The sequence below is a fragment of the Anopheles aquasalis genome, chromosome 3 (genome assembly GCF_943734665.1).
Source record: "Anopheles aquasalis chromosome 3, idAnoAquaMG_Q_19, whole genome shotgun sequence".
Taxonomy (NCBI): Eukaryota; Metazoa; Arthropoda; class Insecta; order Diptera; family Culicidae; genus Anopheles; species Anopheles aquasalis.
Window position 1 is genome coordinate 13,600,001 of NC_064878.1, and position 20,000 is coordinate 13,620,000.

The 20,000-nt window shown below is 47.8% G+C and overlaps 2 protein-coding genes across 5 annotated transcripts in view; both read right to left on the bottom strand.

Moving 5' to 3' along the window:
• LOC126577996 (hexokinase type 2) overlaps positions 1-15,193 on the bottom strand; it is a 22,647-nt gene extending 7,454 nt beyond the window's left edge. Inside the window, exons 1-2 of one of the 3 annotated variants that reach the window (XM_050240137.1) lie at positions 11,361-11,539; positions 10,265-10,678 (exon numbers count right to left, since the gene is read on the bottom strand). In XM_050240137.1, coding sequence (XP_050096094.1) covers positions 10,265-10,318 — 54 coding nt within the window. In that variant the 5' untranslated portion in view covers positions 10,319-10,678; positions 11,361-11,539. Of the gene's footprint in view, positions 1-2,207; positions 2,425-4,323; positions 4,454-10,264; positions 10,679-11,360; positions 11,540-14,004 lie in introns of those variants that run through there. The other 2 variants (XM_050240138.1, XM_050240141.1) reach the window with 2 other exon arrangements.
• A 1,304-nt stretch (positions 15,194-16,497) lies between these two features.
• On the bottom strand, positions 16,498-19,977 carry LOC126574272 (Hermansky-Pudlak syndrome 1 protein homolog). Of its 2 annotated transcripts, none has more exons than XM_050234358.1 (7): positions 19,626-19,977; positions 19,416-19,559; positions 18,944-19,056; positions 17,969-18,886; positions 17,753-17,867; positions 17,131-17,351; positions 16,498-17,051 (listed from the first exon to the last, which is right to left on the bottom strand). In XM_050234358.1, exons 1-7 carry the CDS (start codon positions 19,743-19,745, stop codon positions 16,874-16,876), a joined length of 1,809 nt encoding a protein of 602 aa, XP_050090315.1. In that variant the 5' UTR covers positions 19,746-19,977; the 3' UTR covers positions 16,498-16,873. The 2 variants fall into 2 exon arrangements, with proteins under 2 accessions (XP_050090315.1, XP_050090314.1); XM_050234357.1 differs by having other exon boundaries at positions 19,623-19,975.
• Positions 19,978-20,000: the final 23 nt, after the last annotated feature.

The following is a 20,000-nucleotide window of genomic DNA, read 5'->3' on the forward strand; positions in this document are numbered from 1 at the left end:
TCATTTTGCCTAAAAACACGATTTTTACAGATTTGTTTAAAAAAAAGTTTCAACAATTTTCATGAAATCTCTGGCATTTCACAAAAAAATTAAATACGGAAGTCCCTCCTTAATCTCATCGTAAACGATTGGAAAATATTCCATAGAGATAATTCTCTAATCTTATCGCGATCCAGGGCGACTGTTTTTATGCTGCTGTAACTCGTCACAGTTCCAAGAGTAATGGTCATGAATTAAATTGTAAGAGATAACATTGGCATGAAAATTGTAAGGAAAGAGTCAACAACGTTGAATTTGTTGTGCATTCAGCTGTAAACAGTAAACAAAAAGGAATGCAAGTAATTCTATTTACTTGACTGATAATTTGTCCGAGCTAGTTGCAGCTACAATCAACAAGCTTATAAATCTTAAATAATTTTCTGGACTGTTTGAAATGTGAAAACGTTAAACAAATACAGATAATCGATCGTGTTGATGTTACGTTGTATTCAGTATAGTTTTACTAAAATAATTGAAAAAACAAATTACACTCCACAAAAAACTTTCCTACTTAGGAAAAGGGTACAGAAAAGCCTTTTATAAATGTGTTGATTAATATTTTCATCGATTAATCGACATCTTCTTTGATCACACTTTTTTGACCCCATAAAATTTGTTCAGCATTTACATAAATTAAATAAAAATTCTTAAGAAAAGCGAATGAGAAAATCATCCCGATGAATCATCCATCAAATAGGAAATAGAGACCGCACGTCATCAAACGAAGGGAATTCGTAAGTGAACCGTTTAGCTAATGACAAGAGCACGACATCGACAGACAGAATGCAATGCTGTTAAACCAATTTTCATTATTTCTTCTCCCTCCTCCTCCTCTTGTGAACCAGCATCACAATCAACAGCGAGCCGGCATGACTCGTCCTCGGGGAACTGCCTTTTGCAGCGCTAAAGCGGTGGGATATAATTAGAAATCAATTACGCTCTTCGTCTCGCATGGCATCGGGAGGCCAACATCGCAGAGTTCGGAACAATCAGTACCGGAAGTTTGTTGCCGTTATAATGCCACCAACTGTCTTCCACGAAAAGTCACGTTGCGGAGCAAGTTTTTAAGGAAGTTTACTCATTTTGAGCAACGAAAGTACATCAGCTGTTTGAGTTTATTGAATCCACTTCCAGCTTTGTGTAATGCGGAGATGTCCAAACGCAAGAAGCCCCATCGATGCACTCAGCATCACTTAGGTCGAATCAAAGGAAACGAGGAAACCCCATCGATGATACCAGATATCGTTGGCAGCTCTCAATCAGTGGCGACCGAGATCGAATCGCCTCTAATTTCGCACCATTAACGCAGCGCGTGACCACGAATGGACCACCTCCTAACGCAACCACAAAACGCAGTTCATCCGCGTCGCAAGCAATGTCTTCTCTTCACTCGTATCGTGCTATGGTGTGGTGTATGTGTCTCTCGAGGACAGAAATAAACAACATAACCGTGCAAAACAACAGAACAGAGACACGAGCGAGCGAGCGAGCGAGCGATCGAAGACGTGAAGACGTTTCGGCTGACATGGATGCTTTTCCTCCGTTTTCTTTCTTCCCCTGTTTTTTTTTCTGGGCGCCTCCATCGGTACCCCATCCACTAGGCGCCTCCATGCATGCATGTGCGTCAGTAGGCGTCGCCCGAGCGTACGTCAGACACGGGATCGGCACCAGATTTGAAGCAACGACAGGATGCTACCAGAAAGTATGGTTTCGTGTCTCGAGTGCCCGTCACAGACTTCTAGAAAACCTCGTGCCGATGTGGTCTACCGCACACACATCCTTTTGGAATCACTTTTTTTTTGTTTACTTTTTTTTACTAAATTTTAAGAGAGAGGAAAATAAAGAGAGAGAGAGAGAGAGAGAGAGAGAGAGAGAGAGAAAATTGAGCAGGAAAATGTGCGCCGCTCACTTGGATGTGCACTTTGGATTTGGTGTGGTCGCGTTGTCGGTGTTCGTACACCACCCACCGTTCCCCCGTCTTTTCATTCACCGTGCTGCCAAGGTTAGCGAAGGTCATTGCAAGTTGGACGCTATCGACAAGCAGCAGCAGCAGCAGCAGCTGAAGCAGCTGAGCATATACTAACGCGGAATTCTAACATGTGGTAACCGAGGGTTGCGGTATTCTGAGTGTTTTTCTCCTTTCCTTAGCGCGCGCTACTCTCCATTACCTTGCCAAAGTTATCCTTGATGACTCCCATCGTTGACGGTTTTCAGGACCGTTTTTTTTCCGGTTTCGGTGGCCACTATTTTCCCGGTGTCGATGTGATGGACACTATATTGCCGTTTGGTTTCGAAACACTTTAAAGGCTTTTTACTGCTGGTGACGTTCACGCGCGGTTCGGCCTGCTTCGACTTTGTTGGTCTGTGCTAGTGGGACACAAGTGGCTGTAAACAAGCATAGGGGTTTTTTTTGGGGGGGATCTCCCCTTATCACAAACAAACGCACACAAATACACGCCAGAGCACGTGCAAATACACACATACACACAGAGACACTGCAAAGTTCTCGCGGTTCTCCAGCTGAACACACTGCACAAGGTGGTGCGCCGGCGAAAGGTGCTAACAACGCGCTATCGTGTAGCGAAAACGTGAAAACGATACAATCAGATCGGCGAACCGTGCTCCTCAAATCCCTCGAACGAATCGCCCGAAAATACGACGCGTAACTGCGCAAAACACGAATCACCGATCCGATCGAACACGGCGACTGCGATTTGGCAGCGAGTACGAGTTGTCAGAGTACCGCCTGGCTTACTATGTGTTCTCTCTGCTCTTCTTGCAGCGTGCAACTGTCTCAATGCTACCACGATCCACCACAGCGAGTTCGAGGCGTGATCGGAAAACATTTTCCCAAAACTCAACACCAGCACACGCGTGTGTCTGTGTTGGGGTACGCTTATCGGGCGCCATTGGTGACGGAGAAGCTAGAATCGAGACAGCGAAGAGGACCCCCGGCAGGGTGCGGTGTTTTTTTTTCGTTCGTAACCGATGAAGCACGGCAGAGCGGTGGCACCAGAACCAAACGGGGCAGAGCGGTTGTAGATCGCTTCGGGAGTAAATGCTGCGATGCGATAGTGAGTGTGCCGCCGACCAATGTCAATGTTCATGTTGCACGTCATCTCATCGCGATCACTGTCACCCACTGGTTATGGGGGTGGTGGTTTTTGGTACATTGTGTCGATCTAGCGATGATCGGAATCGTGCGTCAGAGACAGTTCTTGTTCCCAAAACAAACCACAATCAACCACGGGCAAGCTCAATGACACTGTGACGTGTGGCCGCCGTAGGACGTGTCCTCAGCGGACGTGCTGAGAGTTCAACGTCGGACGGATAACCTTTAGCCAGCGTTCAAAGTCCGGTTAAGAAGTAGCTTCAAGCGTTTTTCTTACTTACTTCTATAACTACGAACGAAATAATAATTGAGCAAAACGAGAAAAAAAACATAACATTCACAACAACAAAAAAAACAAACAAACAAAAAACGGGATGGCGCGACCGCCATTAATCACACATCATCGCGCCGCTCGTTGATCGTGTAAGGTGCGTCGTCACGAACGAATGCCGCGAGACCAATGATGGCCGAAAATAGCCGGTCACATGATCTTGGGTTGGGCCAGGTGTCGAAGGGCAGGGGGAGCCCTCCTCCCTGGCTGAAAGGACAATGTTTAGGAAGGAGAACGACCATATGGTGCGGAGGATTTAAAAGGAAAACTCATTTCGCTCGCAAAGAAACGCTCCCATTAAGAAGCTGCCAACAACAAGTTGCTCGTTAAAATTCGGTCGAAATTCGCCACGGTCACCATCATGTCGCCACCGAAGGAGGCCCGAAAAAGATTGAAAGGGGACGCAAAATTTATCATAAATAGTGGCCGCGAGTTCCCGTGCCAAGCATTCCTCCATTTTGTTTCCATTTAGATGGTAAAACTTAGGAGGCTGTTGGTTGTTAGAAAAAGGGTCCTTTTCTATAAGTCACAGTTGGCCTTTTTTTGCCATTTTTTGGAACCATCTGCCTCGTCCTGTGTGTATTTGTGTGTGCTTCACGTGCGTCGATCATCGATAAAAAGTTGGTGCTTCTTTCACTTAATATTTGCCACGCCAACACTAATTCAGATCCTCGGCATCCTTCAATTAACACTTTTATCAGACACTCTACAAAACTCTTTCGACCACGACGCGTTCGTCCGCGATAAAAAAAAAACACTAAGGCTACTCGAAAAGTCGTTCACCGAACTCCTAATCGAGGGCTGCTGCGATCAACCTTCGCGACACAGATCGGACACCTACCGGTCTACACTTTCGCTCTGCGCGCGAGTTAAAAGGACTAAGCTCAGGCACACCGGGCACCGACGAAACACACGCCACGCCAAGTCGAGAAGCTTCCGCACGAACGCACCGCCGGCTGGATACTGCCCAAAGACGCGCGCAATCGGCACAGCGAGAAGTGCGTGTCTCGTCTTGCGACAGTAGACGACAGTAGACACTCACCAACACGACTGTGGCCGAGGCTGGGGCTGGGGCCGGATCGGCCATTGGCAACGGTGGAGGGGAGAATGGTAATGGGCTAGCCACAGTGTGTTCGATATCAAAATGCGAGTGGCTTTTGCCGCCAAGCCGACAGGGCGGAGGAGTGGGACATGAGGAGAGCGCGAATTGAATTGCTCCGCCATTGCTGCGGCAGGGGACAGTACAGTGCCTCGCACGCAGAAGCAACTGGATGCGGTCTAGCTATCGATTCGCTCGCCAGATGATTCAGAACTTGTCGAGATGTTTAGAATTTCCATTTGATGATCAGCCAGGCGGCCAGGATTTCAGGCAAGATGAAATAATCGTTCGATGAAATGTAAAACTCGATTAACAATCTCTACAAGACTTCTATTGTTCGAAGCTGACTGTAGATCACGCGCGTTAATCCAACTGTATTTGTGCGTTTTCGGATAAGGACAAACCAGAAAAGCGAGCGAGCGAGCGGGTGGACGGAGGGGACAAAATGTAACATTGAACCACACACCGTACGGCCGCGTTCAACGGGGAAATGACCGACCGATCGACCGTTCGTGTCGCATGAGTTCGAGCGAGCGTCGCGGCTATCTAAAAACAGCCACAGAAACAACTCGACGAAACACGGGTCCGCACCGCGACTGAACACTGAGACAAGGGCATCCCAATCCCCAATCAAGGCGTCACCACGTCGATGCAAAAGATAAGGCGCACTCTGCTCTAAGGAAAGGCGATTGGAAAACGGGCTTGCTGTTTAAATTCTGGTAATCTGTACTCGCTCTCGCTCTGCTGTTGCTCCTTTGGCATTCCAACGGATCCGACGATCAGACGATCGTGTACTATGCGCCCACGCCAACCGGCCTAGCGGTACTTGTGGCTGGCCCCGGTTGGCTGTCAAGTGACCGGCCAAACGGCATTCCAAACCCACCGACCCTACCGACGGCGTAGCATCTCGTGTGGGCCAATGGCGCAGCATCAGAAACCAAGATGCCAAAATGCATTGAATCGAATCGAGAGACGAGCCCCCCACATACACAGACACCGCGGTGTCTGGTACTGGCCGTTGATGATCAGTGCGCGCACGGAGTCGAAGGAAAGGCACTCCTTCCTTACGTTTCCTCCTTGCTCCTTCTCTCGCTCTCTCGGTTGAGAAGCGATTCAAGTGCACCACAGAGTCTGTCGATCGATGTTTTCAGAGATTAAAAATAGCTAAATTCCACGGAAACGGAGTGAAAAATGAAAAAAAAAATAAAATAAATGCTGTACACAGCCGTGCCCCTCATGTTTTGGTGGTCATCCCGTTCAGGGTGCAACCGCGTTGGTTGTTTACCATCTCGAAGGGATGGACGTTTGACGTAGAACGATAATCGGGCGTGGGTGCTGGCTGCTGCTATCTGTCAATGCGTCACGAGATGACGAACGTCATTAAGATCCGGGACGGCACACAAAACATCTGTCGTAGCATTGTGCTTGTGAGTTTTTCCTTTGTTGCCTATTCACGGACCACCCAATCTCTTCGCCAGAAATTATAGAGTTCTAATGAGTAATAATGAAAAGATCAAATAAGAAACAATACATTTTCAGTTGAGGAGCATTCTTCTAATGGGGATTTACACCAGTGAAGCGTAAGCCACATAAGAAAAATTGAGGAATTAATAGAAAGCAGGAGCATTAAAGAAAAATGAAGAAGAATGTGAGCAGTATTACAATAAATGCAATAAATTGATACAAACTCGTTCAAAAGCATATAGAATAGAAATGATAGAAAACATTTAAAAATAGGTTTTCATATTAATGCAGCATTTAATAAAAAAGTGCAAACATAAGATAGAGCAAGAAATAGTTAAAAATAATTGATTTTAAAACATTAAACGCAATATTAGCAAAAACAGTTTTTAAACAACTTTACAGTTGATAACGGAAGTGGAAAAATACAACAGACAATTCCTACACAGTGGGTATCAATTATATCAATATGTGTGCCGCTGTCTAGACGAAGGGGCAGCCAGTAGAAAACAGAAACAACACCGTCATTGTGTAGCTGGGCCTATTTGCCTTCTATAATCATAATGTAAACGGCTGCGGGCCAGCACACAACGCCTATGGTGTCAACTGGCCGTAGTTATTGCTCACTCATTGTGGATCACTTTCAAAACACTGGGAATTTAGAATGGTTCTTAATGAATCTGGAGTGCAATCCAATAATTATCTTGATAACACACGGCGCGTTATCGTTGTTTTCCGTTTCGATATCAACTTTCCAAAAAAATAATTAACAGATAAGTAGCACTCGGAAGAGAAAGTGAATCATATTAATTGTAAATCGAAACAATCAAAAACCGATCAATCGCCGATTCACCCTCAGAGGCTCTCAGTCCATCCGGAAGTCAATCATCGAAACTCGAAAGGGGAGAACGGAAATGTTGTCGGAGAGATAGGAAGTCCGAACCGGTGGCTGGTGGTGTCACCGTCCAGTAACGCAGACGAACGCGATCTGACGCACGTTCTCCATGGCATTGAAAAACCGCGAAACGTGAACCGCGAACGTGATGTCGCCGTGTGGTGTGTGCATGCTGTGTGACACGTTGCAGCACACACAGTAGGCGAGCCCTTCCACACACGCGGAATATGCGAATGGCAAAACTGCATCATCACGCCAATTCTGTGGCCTCGTCATCATCACCGCCGTTCACCCAGTTCCGTTCATCGGCTCGGGGGGGTTCGGTGTCATTAATCACCAGTGTCGCGCCCGACTGCACCACCACAATATTTGCAACAACAACAACAAAAAAATGTGCTTAGGCAACAAACTTATGTGGCGCAAAGGATTGCTACGACTTATCTTTGATTGTGAGCATTGCATTGTGATCAAGTATGACGAAATCCATGTACCGTGTGACGTGAATCGGAAGAAACGTCCCGGGAAAAGGTGAGTTATTTGCTCATTTCTAAGTGACATTCACTTGGGCCAACTTGCTAATAGGTGCCCATCAGCAATCATTCAATCAGCGTCAAGATTTCATTAAAATTGTTGATACTTTTTTTAAACAAATCTTTAAAAATCGTGATTTTAGGCAAAATTACAAAAAGTATCACTTTTTCAACTTCAAAAATCTGTCAAAAATCGAAAAATAGGAAATTCAACAAAAACTCGACAAGGGCTACATGGATAAACTTATAATCTTTCAAACGCGTATCGATTTGTATTTTTCTGATGACCGATCACGCAGCTATGATGGGCACCGGAAAAAGTACCTTTTCGAAGAAACGCCTTTCTAAATTTGATGCCATGGGTGAAGTTTTTAATAAAATCTTCCCCAAAATAGAACTAAATATTCTTCGAAAGTTATAGTTTAATATGCAATTCATTTGAAAGAATAAAGTTGGATGGTTTCTTGGCAAAAAACGAAAAAAAATTAACGTTGTTTTTTGGTAAAACATTACAGAAGCCACCACCTTTTGCTTGCGTGTGGTCGAGAAGACAACGCGACAGGTTACGAATTCTATCACTACGATCATGGTTCAATCCCTCAGCAGAAAAAAAAAACAAAAATAAAATCCAAATTTGCTGAAGCAGTGGACTTTGACCGGTCTCCCACAGAACTACTTTCGAGTTTGAGTTTCATGATCTGATCGAGAACAGCTAACTCAACAGTATATCCACCTTTGTCTAAACAACTCTAATTGCCTCTTAATTTAGTTCATTTTTATCATTAAAGCTGCGTGATAAGAAGCAATTTCATAAGTAAAACCAACCATCAATAGATCACGCATGTTTCGTGATCGGTTAAAATGTATTTAGCACTCCATTTTCATCCACGCTTCACGCAATCGTAATCGATTGTCGCCAGATCGAGTGCGAACGATCAACAGTGAACCGTCAACACCGATACACACCCACTTCGCAACAGTTCAGCGCTGCTACTACTGCTTCTGCGCCTACTGCTACTACTACCCTCTCCTCAAGGACATCGAGTTTCAGAAGGTAGTCGGTGGCGGCCGGTTTACCGGTCAGCCTGCGAAGGGGGCTCGCTAGAACAGGTTCCGGCAGCTTCTCATTAAGGGGCTCCCTCCCTTCACCCCCCTGGCATCACGTCATCCAACTTTTGTCGTGATAAAGTTTCATTCCGGAAACGGACCCACTTCCGTGGATCCAAACGAACGGCGTCGTCCTTCGCGTGCACAGGTCAGAGAACTAGTGGACTATGACATTACCTTTGTCAATGTCACACAGAGCAAGTGTTTCGAAAGATAGACAAAAGTTTTCAAAATAAAAAATACAAAATTTCTTTGCTTGTTCCGAAGTAACTTTCCGGATCACCCACCGGCACCACCTCGAGAGGCGCAGCATGGCGCGTTTACAATTTATTAGGCAACAATGGAGCCGGCTACCCTGCTGCGAGAGGCTAAAATCCGCCTCAAGCCGGTTTTTGGGGCGGAGTAGAGGGGATGTACGAAATTCGAATTGCCTCCGATCGGACCAGAAGGTCAACCTCATTGACAGAGATGGAGACAGCAAGCGAAGGGGACAGGAGAGAGAGAAACCGAGGGGCTGTGTGGTAGAAAGTAGGAGATAAAGGCACCGTCTGTTGGACAAATTTTGCGCCTCTTTTCAGACGCGAACCTTGCGATGTGACCCAAAGCGGTCACAAGCTTATCAAGTGGTTGCGAGTTGCACCGAACGGTTAGGCGCGGCACCTCCTGAAGCTGTTGCCACGATGTAACTGTGGCGCTAAGAACCAGCTTCCCAAGCTATCTACACGTTGAAACCAGTTTGAACAGAATATTTGATTGTTCCAGAAAGAATCTTACCCGAGAATACAGCACGTCGCTCAGGGTCATTGTTCCGGGCAGGTTCAAAGGCTCGCTTCACCGAAAAAAATCTCGTAAAAACACATTCATCAGGATGATGTAATCCAATTTCGTCGTCTGACAGATCGTTGGATGTGTTTTTGGGGCTCTAATATCCCATTATTAGATTACGATTAAACCCACGATTCTCCGACGTAATGGGTACCGAAATGGAGCACAAGGTGGCTCTCCAGACAAGCGCAGGTGAGGCAATTGTTTCTTCCAACGCATCAGCAGCTACCTTTCTGATGTAATCGTTCGTCGTCCTTTTGTCTCTGAAGAAGAGGACGAAAAATACCAATCAAAAGGAAGCAAAAGTCGTGAACCAACACAGACGCCCTCCCTGCAAGGACCTTCAGTGAAACCTCCCAAGGTCAGTGACGCCACGCGCGTGACGTATGCACCATCACGGGGCCCTTTCACTACCGAAGTCGTAATTACTCGGGAAGAGGGGGTTCAGCGAGGCAGGACGAATGTTCCCCATAACCTAACGCACCCAAGGGCTACCAAAAGTAGAAGTTTGTCTAATCAACTCCTCCTCAGAGCGATTTGTTTTTCTTTTTTCGATTTTTTTTTCCAGTTTTCCCCCCCACCGAATGACATTTGGTGAGGAAAAACGGAATTTCACTTTCTCACCACCGTGACCAACGGAGTCGTTGGAGGTGGTGTTCATCCGCTGTACTATTCTTCACCTACAGGCATGCCTACTACGCCTGCTGCCTACCTGGATCGTCCTTGCCCTCAAAAATAAACGCAAGATTTTTCTCATCACTAACAAGTAGGCTATAGGGGGGAGGAAAAGGGGAGCGGTGCTGACAACTAGACATCTGTCATGCTCGGAACAGTGCGTGGCACACTGAGATCCGCGTATACTTACTTCTTTACTGACACGGTCCACGTGCAGTCCCATGAATGGTTTCACCAGATCCATGGCTCTGTCTCTCTCTCTCTCGTTCTCGTTCCCGTTCTCTCTCTCTCTCTGTTGGGCTTTCACTGAACCACCGGGTCTGTGGTCGTTCGTCGTTGACGGTAGACGCAGTTGGCGTGGTGTACTAAGTACTAGGAGCTGGCGATGACTTGGGGCTTTTCTTCTTCCTTGCTTGCAACCGGCCCTGGATGGCGTTTTTTTCCTCGCTGCTCACACAACAAAAAAACCCACGAATTACACTCACACGGTCACAGACACAAAACTACCCCACTTTTTGCACTGGATCGTACGTAGGTGGGATCAGCAGGACGACGACGACGAACTTTCGGAACCAAACCTGACTACTAGATGCTGCTGCTGCTGCTGCAACAATGAAAGAGCAAGAAGGCGGTGGTGGTGATGAGTGATTGTGCAATCGACTCCCCGATTGTTTCGTGGCATTTGTGCGGCAGAACCAGAGATATGATTCCCCCGCCCCTCCCGATAAAAGGCATCGCATAATGCAACAAGAAAGAAGGAAAGGACTTTGGCCACGGTCTCGCCGGAAAATGAATTGAGACACACAAACACAGGCACACGTTTGAACGGAAAACGGCGGCGGCACCCTTCACCGCGTGCGCCACCGCGCCACGCATAACGCAATGTGGGGGTGGGGACTGGCACGCGATGGAAAGTGATCGCGTAGTGTTTCCACCATACCATCACCGTCATCATCATCATCATCATCATCATCATGATCGCGGGGGGATGCTGTCCAGTACGAGTGATATGCCACATGCCCCCTCCCCCTTCTATCCAAGACACAGGCATCCATCGACACAAGCTCTCAGTACGGCCGCGTTGACGTAACGAGCGATAGCATGGAGTGACGACGATGGTCACGACAGAAAACCGCACCGAAAGTGTCCAAAGAACGGGACTGTCGATCCTGGAAGACCGTTCCGATTACGACATCCGCGCTCTCGGTGGCCACCGGAAACACTCGACCCACAACACAATAAATACACACGCCAAACCGAATTACTCGCTCGCTATCGCTACATACTGTTGACACCCAACAACAACAACACACGATGTGCTGGGGTGGAGAAGATCAGAAAAGATCCCAACGAATGAACGAACGCACGAAACAACACACTGGAGGAGAAGGAAAACGCGTACGCCACAAACAACACGCGACTGGCAGTGCGTGTCACCGTCGACGGTACACCGGGGTTTGTCAGCCCAGTCCGTGGCCCGAACCGTGCGAGGAAAATTTGTCCAGCAACAGCAACATCAGCAGCAGCAGCAGAGAGCGTAAGGTCACCTTGGCCACTGCCGTACCTCCTAGCAAGCAGCGCAATCTCTCCATATTCTCTGAAACAGCCCTCTCTCATCGTTTGTTCGCACGCGCTGCTCTCGGTGTGAGTTGTGCCGCCATAGTGATGAGCGATTGTATACCAACACACGGCAACATTGCCATGCACGCGCAGTAACCCATTGACAAATCCCTTACCAAAAGTGCCCTGGTTTGGGGCGAGAAATGTGCGCGACCGACCAGCAGCATCAACATCAGGGAAGCTGCATCCGTGGTGTGCTAAAGTTGCTAAACGTTTCAAGCATCGATTGAACAGCATAAATGTACATTTTTGAATGAATAAAATCAGTCAAAGTTGGAGCTGGAACCAATCCCGAGACGAGAGAAACATAAGTTGTATGCGTGTGCGAAGCGTGTGCGGACAGTGAATGGACCAAGGCGCCACCGTGCACGTGTACGCCATGCACGCCAGCATTCAACATAGGGTTTTGGATTTGCAATCATGAGAAATGGCATCAGAAAAAACCATCGTCACCGTCGCCTACTTAAGGGGCTCCTTGCTAATAATCTGTAACCCCCAAAAACCACCCTGGCAACCGGGTGTTGCGCCTGCTGCGTTCCAGTGTGCGTGCAGTGGACCAAGGGAATGGACCAAAAGGCATTAAGGGTGGTCCTGGATGCCAAGAACATTCCAGTCCACACACCGCAAGTGTGGGGTAGAGAATTAGAAAGTTAGGCCAGTTAGAAACTAACATAGAATGGACTGGAACGCACACATACATGCAAGCCCGGTGACGGCGACGGCGACGACGGCTCAGGCGCATGACACACCTCCAACGACTGGCACCGCTGACGTCACGGATTCGGAAGGGGTAAACTCACTACCCCTTCCACGCAGGCGGGAGATGTGGTGTGGTCAGCCACTTTTGATTTCATTTTCTGTTTCATTCAACATTCCACCTTGCTCGCTTTTCTGGCCATCAGATCATCTCTCGCAATCCGTCGTTGGATTTGAGAAGATTTTCTCTTACTTTTGGACGTTGCTCTCGATGCCACTCTGCCAGCCAGCCAGTCAGGGGAGGGTGGAATGTCTGGTGTTTCCGGTTTCTCACCCTGTACGTCGTCGCTATGCTTGAAAGTATTGCAAAATTGCATCAGCTTGTTGCAAGGCCCCGAAGCAGCACGATATACTGTGAACAATAGCAGCACAAGCAGCAGACGTAGCGTAAAGTACCGTACATGTACTTTGGAGGGGATTTACCGCGACGTGAGATCGTTGAACCATGCCCTATAATGGCTGGGGGGGATTCACCGTGTGGGGATGATCCAGGGATTTTTCGAATCAGTAATAACGACCTCTCGAGTGGACAGTCACATCGGAATTACCTATCCGCAAAGACTTGTATTTTTCGTTCAAAGGTTACTATGATAAAAGTATATCCATCAAAAACAACCAAGACATGAGCTACTAAGATGCACGCCATCTAGAAGAAGATCATTCTGGATCTGCAATGAAGGACAGATCAGGAAAAAAAAAGAAAAGGAATAACTTCTCCAACGAGCCCGCAACAAAAATCCCAAAGTACCCTTCTATACAACATTTATTGGTATTCCATAAAATATTTACTGTTATTCACACAATTCGCACATTCTAGATCCCCTTGTTCGCACCTTCAATTCATTCGTTTCATCGCTGATAATGCAATTGCAACCCCCCACGGCAAAAATGTCTTCTGATAAGGAACCACTTTTCTGAAGGATGGCTTTTGTTGTCTGTGGGAACTCACGGAACAAATAAGAACCTGCTGACAGATAGCTTTATGTCTCTTAAATGACAACAGTTTTCTAATGACTTAATTGTTGCGCTTTTACTACGCTCTGAGTTTAGGAGCACTTTGCTGGAAAGATAGATAAGACGAAATTCTATTGGCCTCATATTTATGCTGGAGGAAGATCACTGCCAGGGCCTGGATTTTGTTTGAAGTTTGTACCGGTGGTCCATAAATGTTTTGCGAAAAACAAGAAAAAAAATCCGCACGTCGTAGTACCTTCCATAAAACACCTGCCCCCGTTATCACTTCCGCCAGAGCGGTGCTTTAGATATAAATGGCGTCGGAAGGTGTGTTTCTCCGGGTCTCCCCCTTATCAGTCACCCCGTCAATCGCGTGAAGGGGCCCATTAGGAATCGAAATCGATGCAATAAACATGATCCCTGACGCTTATTACCACCACCACCACCACCACCACACCTTTATGACACGCCTGATAAGAGTTTGCATCCAGTGGTTCCCCGGAGTCGACCGAAATAGATAGCGACACACCCTCGATCTCGTGTATACTACAGCCCTGCTAAATGAAACCCTGCTGGAAGGATCTTGCTTAAGACACTTACCTCCTCGAGGACGACCATTTCGATTTCTGGCGCTGGACTTGCACTGAGTTGCACGAAGAGTTGGAGGTCAATCAGTCAGTCAGGCTGCGGTCGCGTATCGGTGACCCTTGAAATGGCGGTCTTTACCTTGAGAGTCGCACACTTATGTAAGCCGCTTGTCGACTTTCACTCAAACACCATTAGAAAATCAACACCGAAACACACACGAACACGGTATTGCTCCTTAAGCAACCAGCCCTTGACTATTTTTGACCAGAAAACCCACCCTCCTTTCGAAACGAACGAACGAAACGAGCGACTCAACACCCACAATGCGCACACCACTAGTAACGATCGATCACACTAGCAATCGAACTACGCTCAAGCCCTTTGAGCCTTTTTTTTGTTGTTGTTGCTCTGTAGCTCAACAACACACACAACAGCACGAGCGGATAGTAGATTGCACGATCGAGAAGGGTCACTTCGGGGTGGCCGACGAGTTCGCAGAATGTCGATCGTCAACGGGACGAGCAGCAGCAGCAGGCAGCAGACAGCAGGTTTTCAAGTGCAAGGCACGGTACGGATGATCGGCGTAACGGTTACATAAACCAACCAACCAAACGGTTGGCCACTTTCTAACGCGGGGGGGACCACCGACCGGTTGTTCTGGTTCTAGTTTTTCCAACCCAAAAACTTTCACTCTCCCCAGTGCGTACCGTGCTTCCGGACGCGATCAATCGATATCACACTTTCGGGCACCTATCAGCGGCTATCGATACAACGTATCAATGCAGCATAGACACAGAGACACACGCCACACCACTGAACTCACGCGACCGAAGGTTACTAACTAACCCGAAAACCGCGGGCACACTGGGAGGGGACGTGGAAAATAGAAAACCTCCACTTTTTCAGGGCTTATTACACAATCACGCACCTCAGAGCAAACCTTTCGTCGTCGTCGTCGTCGTCGAAGCGATCAAGCGCGGCCAGTGAGAGAAGCAGATCAGTATGGGGATTTCCACGCACCGGACCACGGAGTTGCAGAGGCCACCACCATAAAAACACACACCCTTTTTTTCCACCCAATTCCACACTGACCTTCAGGCGAGGTGCGATTGGAGATTGCTTCGAGGGAAACGCGCACGCGATCACTGTACCACGAATGACGATCGACTTAGCGACTAACGGATCTGACTGATTGGCCTACGGCTCGTGCGCTTTTAGTTTGGCCCACGATGCGATGATGCCCCAAAGAAAGCGATCGCGAAAAGCAAACCGAACATGGGCGAACACGGGTTAGTGTGTAGTAGGTTCACGGTGATGGTGACGAAGATGGCGTTCCGGTAACGAACCACTAGCAGTAAGTGCTCACGTACAGCACAGGCCAATTGGTGGCGGTTCTGCTTGGGAGGCACACTTGCCATCATTGTCGTCAGTTTGTTGCAACTCATGTTACTCTGTGATACACTTTTTGGTCTGTCTGACTAGTGAGCTTTTGGAATAAGAAGTTGCATTAGTCAAACGATGAATAATGTTGTGCAATCTTTTGGTTTCGATAGGAACGGTAAATCGCATCCATTCCGTCCAGGATTGCATCAGAGAACGGGTCAGGACGCATGATGCAATGCAGGGTTTGGCTCGATGAAACCAAATTCATCTCTTTTTTATATCTTAACGACAAACAGATGACGAAATAAAATATTTATGCTTATTGATTTAAAATTAAATTAGTATTATATAGATGATTGAAAGGTTTAAAATTGAAACATAAAAAACCGTTTCTTCGATAGGCGTGTTTGCAACAAATTATAACAGCGAAGGTTAGAAAGGTTTAGTCAATACTAACAAATGGCAACGGCACCAGCTGACCCACTATCAGTGACATCTTATCATCGAAACTACTACCTCGACGCACACGTGCCTCCCGCTGACACGCTCGCACTGCACGCACGTGTCACGCCACGGGCGGAAGCTGTGTACGTTCGCTGTGTCGGCGAGCGGGCACCAGGATCAGGCGCACATCGTCTCATCACTCTCAATAATGTTTATTATAATTATCTGCAACTCCGACATCGCGTCGCGCCCTGAAATAACAAAACGCAGAGCGAGGGAGAGCGAGGCAGACCAGCTTGCGGGCGGGAGGGGAGATGTCATTCGCGAGGACGTCTTTCGAATGGCCTTCAATGGCGATGCGGCGGCCACAGCATCGATATACTGTGTGTCACACTGCATCGGGGGCGCAGCGTGAGTGCAATGAGTGGCGGTGGTTCGCAATTAGGGCTTATCAACGCTAATCAACCCCTCCATTAAGCGCCGGCCGCAGTAAATCTATTGCGTGAGCATGACACCAGCGGCCACGGTGTCGCCGTCTATTATTTCTCACATTTCACCTTGGGGCTCTCCTCGACAAGAAATGTTTTTCGATACGCTGGGACTAGATTGTAGATCGAACCACCACCGTAGTCCAAACGAGATGTTCTTTCAACTGTTATCGGAAAGATCGTGCCACCATTGTTAGTATACAACATGAATTCGGTGTATTTGATTTTTACTAGGCAAATGACTACTAGTCACTACTAGTAAACGAACTAAGAACCTACGGCATTGTGCCCTGGTCACGATAAGGAATGTTTATATGTGAGATAGTTAGTTGAGTGTATGGCCGCTGGCCGCGGAGACGATGATTCGGTGGTGATCTAATGTACGATGTTTGCCGAAGACGACCACACCATGATGGGGCGAATGATTACGCAAACGAAAAGGGTCATATCACAACGACGAAGACTACTACTACTGCTACTACTACGCTAGCTATCGACAATAAGAAACCAGAGTGGCGACTAGTGGGTAGAAGGTGGTGTTGATGTTGATGAAGGTGGTGGCTGTTTTAGAGCAGATCAATCGGATTCCCGATGCACCCGGTTAGATCGGTAATGGTAACGGCTAACCGGCGGCAGTGCTCCAGCACGATCGTCGACGTCACGAGCCCAAGATGCACCAGAAACAGTTCGTAACACCGGATCTTACCCGATGAGCTCCGGGGAAAGCATGTCTCTATCAGCCGACTGGATGAAAAAAAAATGAGATAAAGGAAGACGACTGATTCATACGCCAGCAGCACAATCTTCCCCTCAGACAACCTACTGGTAGTAATCACCGGCCAAGATGCCCGCCATCAGTGACGGTTTGGTGGCTGGCAAACCGGGCGCACCGTGATGGTTCGGTGGTTCGTTCGGTTTCAGCGCCGTACCGTGCTCGTCCTCGAACCAGAGAAAGTACGCGTAGCTGAACGTGACGTCCTTCCAGATCATCGACATGTACCCCTTGTCCAGATAGGTCCGTGCAAAGTCTACCATTGACCAAACCTGCAAAGAAGAAGCCGAGTGCGAGTGGAACATTAGTTTCTTTTTTTAGGAATACTGTAAGCCTTTTTGTCTGACCGGACCGGAGCGACAGAGATAAGAACCGGATGAAGGCAAGATTGAATGGGAAAAATGAAACACTTAAGTGGCCATCAAGCGATGGCTTAGGACATGCGTCACTTGCCCTGTGATAAGCGTTGAACAAGCAGTGACCATCGAGAGGGAGAGGTAGCCAGCGAGATGAAATACCGCGGGGGCAAGGTGCCTCCAAAGACAATGATTGCAACAATTAGGTCAACGTGAAGGACAGTGGTTCCCAAACCACCAGCAACTGCCGTTGGAAAGGGATTTACGTCAACTAAAATCAAATAAAATGGTCGTTTTGCATAGACACTGCTGCTTACCCTCTGCTTCAGTATGTCGGACGGATCCTGTACGTCAAGCGATGGTGACACGATCCTTCCATTGTACCGGTCGATATGCATAAAGTGGACCATCCCCGGGAACTCTTCCATATACGTGCTGGCAAAGAAATCACAAACTCGAGTGAAGGAGAACGACATTTCATCATAAAATATCAAAATGAAATAAAAAGAGTGCTTCTGTTTTGAAAAGGATATGATCCCATGGTAAAGTTGCGATGCGTTTTGGTTTGCAGCAGATGGAACACTTCGCTCAGGCTATCCTCGGCCATATCCGCGATACCAGTGACGCGCTGCAGTCCATGCTCGAGCGTCGGGCAGCTGGCACACAGCAACCGGAACAGCTCCTTCACTGACTCCACGAACAGTGGCATATTGGAGTCGATCTTCACGATCAACCCATTGTCGGACGTCCGGAAGTAGTCCGTGTACTTTCGCCGCAGATTTTCCCACTTGCTCGTAAAACTACGCGTCGCTTCATCCACTTCGACGACGTTCGATTTCACCTTTCGCAGTGCCTCACTCGTATGCTTAACGAACGTATCGAGCGCATCAAATCCTCCCCGCAGATTGTCCAGATCGAACTGCAGCTGTAGGTTCTGTAGCTTGTGCAGCGCAAAGTAAACATCGTACAGGTGGCTAGCGAGGGCCGTATGGGCATGCTCGATCAGCAGCACGAGCGAAACGTGCTCAAACAGCTGTACAACGTGGACAATGTGCGGTACACAGCCGGCATGCGACTGATGGATGCTGCCCTGAAGGAAAACGATCTGGGATTCGATACGACGTCTCTGTGGACGACTGTTGACGGATTGGCAGAGCAGATTAAGAAACAGTAGATCAACGGCGGCCAGTTCCTGGGCCTGCCTGCTACTGTAAAGCGCCAGAAACTTGCTTCCGACGAACAGGATCGAGTGGCTACGCTGGGAGTGAGGGTCCTGCTTGAGACGATCGGTCGCGGCCTGCAGGGACGCCACCACCGTGCTTTTTACGTCCACGTTTACCAGCATCTGTTCGATTGCCTCCATCAGGATACCCTGGTTGGTGGCATACAGCTCGCGGTACGTATCGATCAGCTCGGTCAAGGTGGCGCTCTTGTTGGCGTCATTTTTTATGCTACAAAGATACCGAACTGTGAGATAACATTCTCCTGGCGAGAGAAGCAACACCTACATGAAGATGTTCGGTCCACAGATGTACTTGATGAAAGCTATGAACGCCCCCAGTTCGCGCTTGATGAGATCGATTTCCTTCGTACTGATCTCCAGGAACACATAACCTAAAAACTGAAACAAAAGGAGTTTTACGGAGCATTAGTACTACTAGAAACAAACTGTAGGTTGTTGTACTACTACTGCTAGTGGAATATTTTAAGAACATTAAAGCATAAACGTTGGGTAAATTAAAGTGAATCATCAAGAATGTGCAATGTACTGTTGGAATGTACATTCGAGAGGAAGTTCTCAAATTTCGCTGATGTCCGCCTTTGTCCGGTTTAACAAAACGCGTTAACCTAATTTGCCTTAATAACAGTGCCAAAAGGGCGGTCGCTTCAAACACCGGAAAGTGTCGCCAGCGCGCCAAACACGCTGCCGACGGTACACGGAGCACTTGTAGGGCTTCCACAAGGCCTACTGGTGCTTACCTCATCGAAGACAACGTTGAGATTGTTCTCCATCTGGATGGAGGTGTACGCATTATCGAACTGGCACATCATGATCCGCTGCGAGGCCAGCAACGGGCTGAAGATCTGTATCAGGACGTTCGAGTTGAGATCCTGCGTGGGACACTGGAATGAAACGAATCCCTTTTAGCTCATCGTGGCCCATCGCAACGCAACGCATCCACTCACCACCGTTTCCTCCTCCAGCAGACCCAAATCCAGCGCCTGCTTGTGCATCTTTTCTCGCATCGCCTCATTGAAGTTGTGGTAGATGAGATCGTTCGTTTGGTCAAACACCAGAATGCCTTCCATGGCGCTGCTCTCGATCGGTCCACCGGAACCGGACAAACGGAGAACGGAGGACACGAATGGCACTGGGATTCTTCACGATTTACAGGTTGGCACAATTCTAGCGTCTAGCTGGAGAGACCTACAAGGCAACGGCCTTCTCCGTGCGTTTGACATTCACTGCGACGAACAACGCTCGCCCTCGCTATCAGTATGTACGCTTGATTATCAGCGCTGGTGCAGTACACACGTACGCACATACACTTACACGATGCATGC